The sequence below is a fragment of the Bison bison genome, unplaced genomic scaffold, assembly GCF_000754665.1.
Source record: "Bison bison bison isolate TAMUID 2011002044 unplaced genomic scaffold, Bison_UMD1.0 scf7180017846000, whole genome shotgun sequence".
Taxonomy (NCBI): domain Eukaryota; kingdom Metazoa; phylum Chordata; class Mammalia; order Artiodactyla; family Bovidae; genus Bison; species Bison bison.
The window spans coordinates 3,714-10,986 of record NW_011476573.1 but is presented as its reverse complement, the minus strand read 5'-3'; the positions used below and the strand labels follow the sequence as shown (position 1 = coordinate 10,986).

The window sequence follows — 7,273 nt, the reverse complement described above, 5'->3', positions numbered from 1 at the left end:
GTCAGCTGAGTGGTGCAGCCAAAAAAAAAAAGGCTTTCTACCCATGAACAAAGGGTATCTTTCCACCTATTTGGGTCTTAATATCCATCAGCAATGTTTTATAGTTTTCAGTGTACAGTTAAGTCACCCCCTTGGTTAAATTTATTTTTAGTCATTCTTTTAGATGCTATGTAAAGTGGAATTGCTTCTTTAATTTCCTTTTGAATTGTTCATTGCAGGTGCATAGACACGTAGCTGATTTTTTGTCTGTTAATCTAATACCCTGCAACTTTGCTGAATTTATTACCTCTAGTAGCTTTCTTAGAGACTCTTGTGTATGGATCTCACAGATATCTTCTTTGGTTACCAGGGCGAGTACACTTAACATCCTAAGTTTATAGCGATGTACTTAAGTAGACGACAGCTTCACTCTGATCACATGCATACACTATGCTTCAAGACTCCATCCTTTCTGCACTGTGTTGTCATTGCCAATTAATGTTCACACACCTGTGCACAGTACCATACATCTGTACTTGTTGTTCCTGCATTTGTCTTTCAAATCCTATACTAAACACAAAGTGGAGTCATAACCAAAAATATAATGCTGGGTTTTATGCTCGCCCATAGTTTTGCCTTTATCTGAGACCTTTATTTCTCCCTGTGGCTTGGAGGTACTATCTAATGTCCCTTCACTTAAATCTGAAGGGACACCGTGAGTATTTCTTGTAGGGCAGGTCTGGAGGCAACAAACTCCTTCAACTATTGTTTATCTGGGAATGCTTTTGTTGTTGAGGTGCTCAGTCACGTCTGACTCTGTGACCCATACGCTGAGGTACCCCTAACCCTGTTCCTCCTCATCTCCCAGAGCTTGCTCAAACCCATGCCCATTGAATCAGTGATGCCCTAAATTCTTCATTTTTGAAGGTCAGTTTTGCCGGATATAGGATTCTGGTTGATAACTTTATTCACCCATCACTTTGATTGTGCCATTGCCTTCTGGTTTCTATGGTTTTCTGTTTTAAATTAATTGTTTTTGGTTCTGGCAGGTCTTAGTTGTGGTGTGCAGGTTTAATTGTGCACAGATCCCCTGCTGCTGCTGCTGCTAAGTCGCTTCAGTCGTGTCCGACTCTGTGCGACCCCACCAGGCTCCCCTGTCCCTGGGATTCTCCAGGCAAGAACACTGGAGTGGGTTGCCATTTCCTTCTCCAGTGCATGAAAGTGAAAAGTGAAAGTGAAGTTGCTCAGTCATGTCCGACTCTTCGCAGCCTCATGGACTGCAGCCTACCAGGCTCCTCCATCCGTGGGATTTTCCAGGCAAGAGTACTGGAGTGGGGTGCCATTGCCTTCTCCACACAGATCCCCTACAGCTACAGAATCTCAGCTCCTGGACCAGGGAACAAACCCATGTCCCCTGCATTGGAAGTCAAATTCATAACCACTGGGCCACCAGGGAAGTCCATCTCTATCATTTTCTGATGAAAAATTATCTGTTAATATGAAGATGGCTTTATATAGCAGTCATTTCTCTTGTGCTATTTTCAAGATTCTGTCAACAATTTGATTATTAAAGTGTCTTGGAGTGAGTCTCTTTGACTTGATTCTTGGAAGTCACTGGACTTCTTGGATTTGTAGATTCATATCTTTCATCACATTTGCTAAGTTTTTAACTGTTTTTTCAACTATTCGTTTTTCCCTGTTCTCTTTGCTTTGAAACTACCATAAGGCACATGTAGGACCCGCTAGGATGGGACTCCAGAGCTCTCTGGCCTCTGCTCACTGGTCTTTGTTGTTTTCTCTGCTCTTAACACGAGTTCCTCTAGTCACACACCAAGTCCAACTCGTTCTTTCTCCTGCCGGCTTGAATCTGCTCTTGAACCCCCTAATGAGTCTTAGTTACTGTGCTTTTCAGTCTGAGACTTTGCTTTCTGCTCATAATTTTCCTTTATTCTCATTTTCCTTATCATTTTGGATTTCCTTTACTTCCATGCGCATGTTTTCCTTGAGCTCTTCTAGCATTTAAAAAAGGTTATTTTCTTTTTTGACTGCACTAGGTCCTTGTTGCTACGTGAAGGCTTTCTCTGGTTGCGGTGAGCAGGGGCTACTCTTCACTGCAGTGCACAGGCTTCTCGTTACGGTGGCTTCTTTTGTTGCAAAGCATTGGCTCTAGGGCACACGGGCTTTAGCAGTTGTGGCACGTGGGCTGAGCTGACCCTCAGAAGGTGGGTCTCCCCAGACCAGGGATCGAACTCGTGTCCCCTGCATTGGCACATGGACTCTTAACTACTGAACCCCCAGAGAAGGCCTCTTTTAGCATTTTTAAACAATTCTCTTAAAGTTGCTTTCTAATAATTCTGATGTCTGAAATTCTTCAGGGATGGTTTCTATCAACTAATTTTGTTGTTTTGGGTAGAGCACTTTCCTGCTTTTAAATTTCTCCTTGTGATTTTGCTGCTGCTGTCGTTGAAAGCTGGCTGTGATTGGTGTGTCTGTGTGGAGGAACAAGAGCTGGGAGTTGCCACCTCTGCCTTGTGGCTGCAACCTTCCCTTGTCTTAGGCTTTGCTGAACTTTTTGCTGACGTTTTTCATTATATCTAACAGGATTAGGATTTCTGAAGGGGGCAATATGACTTTCAGTGCACAGAACATAGAGTTGGGACCCAAAAGCCTGGAGTGTCTCAATCTACCCCCAGCATTTCAGAGACCAGTTCATCCACATGGGAAACCTCACAGAGCATATGTGCCTCTATCCCAAATGAAGTCCATCTGTTGGGCTGGGAGCCGGTGAACATGCCCCACAGCCTTGCCCAGCCCTGTAAAGGCGGGGGCGGATCCCTGAGTCCAACGTGTAAACACCACAGCCAGCCAGGAGCCCGAATCCCCATGAGGTCAGGACGCCCCGAGCCCCTGTGTCGGGCGTGTTCACAGGCTGTGACCCCGAGGCTGGGCTGTACTGGGCTGTGCCCAAGACCGTCTCTGATCACATCATGGGCTCTATGCCAAAGTGGCCTGGGGTGACCAGATGCCTAGGACCCCGAGGAAGCCCTTGCAGGGCAGCAGGAGAGTGTTCAGGCTTCAGGAATGTAGTCATTTGATTTGATTTTCTAGGAAGAAGGAAGAAACTCGCTGAGTGGACAGGATCCCCAGAATCACACCGCCCATTTATTCCTACGTGTTCCAAACGGTGATCCAACACGAACCAGGCGAGGAGCACAGAATCAACGGCAGAGCACCGGACGCCCAGTGGCCACCCCGAGCAGCTATGAGGCCCCGAAACATCCTGGCCCTGTGGCCCACCGGCCTCTGTCACCAGCCCGGCCCGGAGCACGTGCCGCCAGCTGAGGGGACACCTCAACAGCCAAGGTCAGGGCCCGGGTCTTGCCGACAGGCATCCTCACGGACAGCACATATCAGCCTCCTGGGCAGCGCCTACTCGTGAGCCATCCCGCCCTAGGAGGGGGCCCAGATGGGCAGGGGGTGAGCCTCTGTGTTGAACACGTAGGTGTCCAGGCTCAGCAGGTCGGGGTCGTCGGAGAAGAGCAGATACAGGTATTTGAGCGTCTCTCCCAGAAAGAAGCTCTCCATCTTGTCCCTGGGCTGGGGGTGGCGGGGGTCCTGGACGTTGCTGATGGAAGAATAGCCGCCCGAGGGGACCTGCTCGAGAGCCGAGGCCGCAAGTCACGATGCTGGCTCAGCCCTCTGGAGGGCTGCCAGCCAGAGGCACCCCCCACTCCCGGGGCACTTGCCCACCCCAGAACACACGGCCCCCCAGGGCAGGGTATGGGGTGGGGAGGACTCCAAAGCCCAGAGGGAATGGCCACCTGGAGGTCAGCCATGGTTCCCTTCAGTGACCAGATGCCAAGTGCCACCTCCAAAACCTGTGCAGGCCTCACAAAGGCCCCAAGGCCACCCGAGGGGTGTAGAGTCCACCTCAGGGGCCACGGGGCGAAGGTCAAGTCGCAGCCCTGCCAGGGTGGGCAGTGGGCCCTGGGCATAGCAGGGGGTGGTGCGGGTTGGGGCCCCCGGTTGGGGAGTAGCGGCTCAGAGGTCTCCCACCTGCTGGGTTGAAACACGCTGCCCAAGCCACATGGAGGACCCAACAGACACGGTCTGTGCGCCTCGGGCCACTGCAGGGACCCTCCCGACACAGCTGTCCCCCAGACAAGACAGACAGATGCCCCGACCCCTGGGCCCTCACAGCAGGGCAGGGCCTCCCAGTGCAGCCCCTGGGAGGTGACAGTGAGGCCCTGGGGACACGGTGGGGGCTCACCCGCGTGTAGGTGTTGAAGCTGTGCAGGATCTCCCAGCCCCAGTCCTGGTACTTGCGGTCGCCCGTGAGGCGGTACAGGTAGAACAGGCTCTCCACGGTCTCGGGCCGCAGCAGGTTGTGTCTGTCGGCCGCCTGGGGAGGCACATGGGCTCAGGAGGTGCCTCCCGGTACTCCCATCTGGCCCAGCCCTGGGCCCAGCATGGCTCACCTTCACCTGAACGTCCTTAAGGATCTTCGTGTGGTGGAGGTTGAAGTGTGCGATCTCGGGGCTCAGCCCCGTCTCCATCTGACGGTACATCTGGTAGCAGGTGTCCATGAGTGCCTGAGCCAGCTCCATGTGCTCAGCAGGCAGGCCGTGGTGGGCACCCAGAGCCAGTGTCCCCGGCAGGAAGCACACCAGGTGGTCCTGAAACCACAGGGTCACCTCAGCAGCAGGTCCAGCGCCGTCAGGCCTCAGACAGGGGACTGGGCTTCGGGCCAAGCACCTGGGGCCCCACACGGGCAGGGGAGCAGCTTCTGGAAGGACCACCTCAAAGGCTGACAGAGCCCTGGCTGCAGGAGAGCAGGACGGGGTGCAACTGGGAGTGGGGGTTCCCCGAGAGTGTGGAAAGAGAGACCGGGGCAGGGCAGGGGACCTGGAGGAGGTGGGAGCTCCGGGGTGGGGGCCCTGGCACCCCACAGACCTCAGCTCCTCCTGCTGCTCTCACGGGACACCCACATCCACCCGGGACCGCCCCGCTCCACGGCCAGGATCACGAGGTCCCCCCGGTCGTCCCCACTCAGAGCCATCAGACGTCAAGCACAGAGGCCGGGTCCCCACGCTGCCTTGAGGCCGCATCAGGGAAACACCCTCCCACTCACCATCTTGGCGCTGAAGCGGCCGTGGTTGAGCTCCCCCACGAAGGTCAGCTTCCTGGGCTCAGACCTGGCGAGCAGGTGCTTCCTGATCCCGTCCACGGCTTCCAGGTAGTCTTCCAGCAGCCTATGCAGACCAGCGGGGCCTGTGTGCTCTGGCCAGGTGGGCGCACAGCCCTCAGGTCCACAAACAGGGCTGACCCCGAGCTCCTGTCCCCGTTCTGGGATCTATGAGGCCCGGCCCTGCCAGCCCCATGGGGTCAGCCTGAACCAGCCTGCGGGCTCCCAGTCAGTGACACTTCCTGGGCCACAGTCACCCCCAGGCTTGAGGCTTGAGAGGATCCCAGCACCCCACTGGGGTTTATCTCTTTTATAACTGAACAAGGAGCGACCAGGCTGCTCCCTGGGAATGTGTGAGTTTTCAGTGTCAAAGTGCTAAGCGTGAGGAGGCCCACATGGTCCTGGCTGCCTCCCGCCGGAGCCGACGACCGAGCAGCCACAACCCCAAGGAAGACCCCTGTCTGCCCACCCCGGTGGCCGGTCCTTGCTCTGCATATAGGATGAACAGAAACACCCTTCCCCACAGAGGGCCCCGCCACCCCGAGCCCAGGGGGCCACCCCGAAGGCAGAGAAACAGGCCTCACTGCCGCTCCTTCTTCCCGCCCTGGATCCACTGCTTCAGCAGGTACTCGTAGTAGCTGTCGGCCCTGGCGCCCAGGGTGAACACGCCCAGGTGGGTGAAGCTGCCGCTGTTGGTGTTGATGAACATGGGCACCAGCCCGTCCAGCTTCCCGTGCAGGGCATGCACACGTCTCGTCACCTCCTCTGCGGCCTCCTGGGCAGACGGTGGGGGCGGTGAGTGGGTGGGCCACACGGAGAGGCTGTCTTCTGAGACAGTGCCCGGACGGCCGACCGTGGGGCTGAACTCGTCCCCGAGACCCTTCCCAGCCTCCACCCGGGACAGTGTCTGAGGCCACAGCTGTGGGCCTGGGACCCCTCTTGAGGATTGCTGAGTGCTCCCACTTCCTGCAGGGCTGGCAGGCACATCTGTTTCCCAGCCCAAGGTTGCTACTCATGATGACAACTGCCCCAAAGTCCTCCGCCACCGGGGACCATTTATTCCCTCTCAAGACCCATCCCGCCTGGGCTCCTATCCAGCCAGGGCAGCACGTGTGTGTGTCCCCAAGGCTCTGTGCACATTTCCTCTCAGTCGTCCGGACCCAACAGTTACACACCCGTCAGTGTGCACACTTCCCTGGAGGGAGCTGCTTACTCCTCTGCGATCTCGCAACCACCGAGACATGGCAACGTGTGTCTGCAAGCGACCCTTATGAGCACGTGGCTCATTGCACACGCAACTGCCCTCGGGTGTGTGGGAACCTCACGTGAACGGTGCGTGTTCCCCTCCATCACTAGCAGGGGCTCGCTGACCTAAGGTGGCACCTGGCAGGCCACACTTCATCCCAGGATCAGAACACAATGCCTAATCCACAGGCAGCACAACAGAGAGACTGACTCTGTGAAAATGAAAATCTCTTGTACATCTAAGGACACCATCCACGCTGGAAACATGCAAAGTACAGATGAGAGAAAAATATTTGCTGCACATGTGATTCAGGATTACTGTTCAGAATGTATAGAGAATTCCTCCAGCTCAACAACAAAAAACCCAAACAACCTGATTCACATGAGGGCAAAAGATTTTCATAGACGTTTTGCCAAAGAAGACATACAAATAAGCATGTGAAAAATGTGTAACATCAGTGATCACTAATGAAATGGAAGCAGGTACCACAGGAATCAGATATCACGTCACGCTGACTCCAATGGCCACTACCAACCAACCACACAAAGAAGAACCCAGAAAACAAGAGCTGCAAGGACGTGTAGCAAGTGAAGCACCTGTGCACGGCCGTGGAGACCCAAATGGTAACCGCCTGGGACAGTGGGGTGGCGCTTCCTCAAGAACACCGGACACTGAGTGACCTCACGCTCTCACAGTTTCAGTTCTGGGCATTCTGTCTAACAGTGCGTCATTATAGCTGTGTTCAGAGCGCATCATTCACTATAACCACAGTGCGGAAGCAAACCAGTGTCCGTTGACGGATGAATGGAAAAGCAGTGTGGTCCATCTGTGTAATGGAATATTATTCAGTCTTCAAAAGGAAG

General features: G+C 54.5%; 1 protein-coding gene across 1 annotated transcript; it reads right to left on the bottom strand.

Moving 5' to 3' along the window:
- Positions 1–3,110: 3,110 nt before the first annotated feature.
- LOC104987353 (endoplasmic reticulum mannosyl-oligosaccharide 1,2-alpha-mannosidase-like) lies at positions 3,111–6,071 on the bottom strand (the record flags this gene model as incomplete). The annotated part of the gene is made up of 5 exons (XM_010838220.1): positions 3,111–3,633; positions 4,250–4,381; positions 4,458–4,655; positions 5,111–5,231; positions 5,749–6,071. Coding segments are annotated over 5 exons (978 nt in total), but the record flags the coding sequence as incomplete, so codon positions are not given.
- Between the last annotated feature and the right edge of the window lie 1,202 nt (positions 6,072–7,273).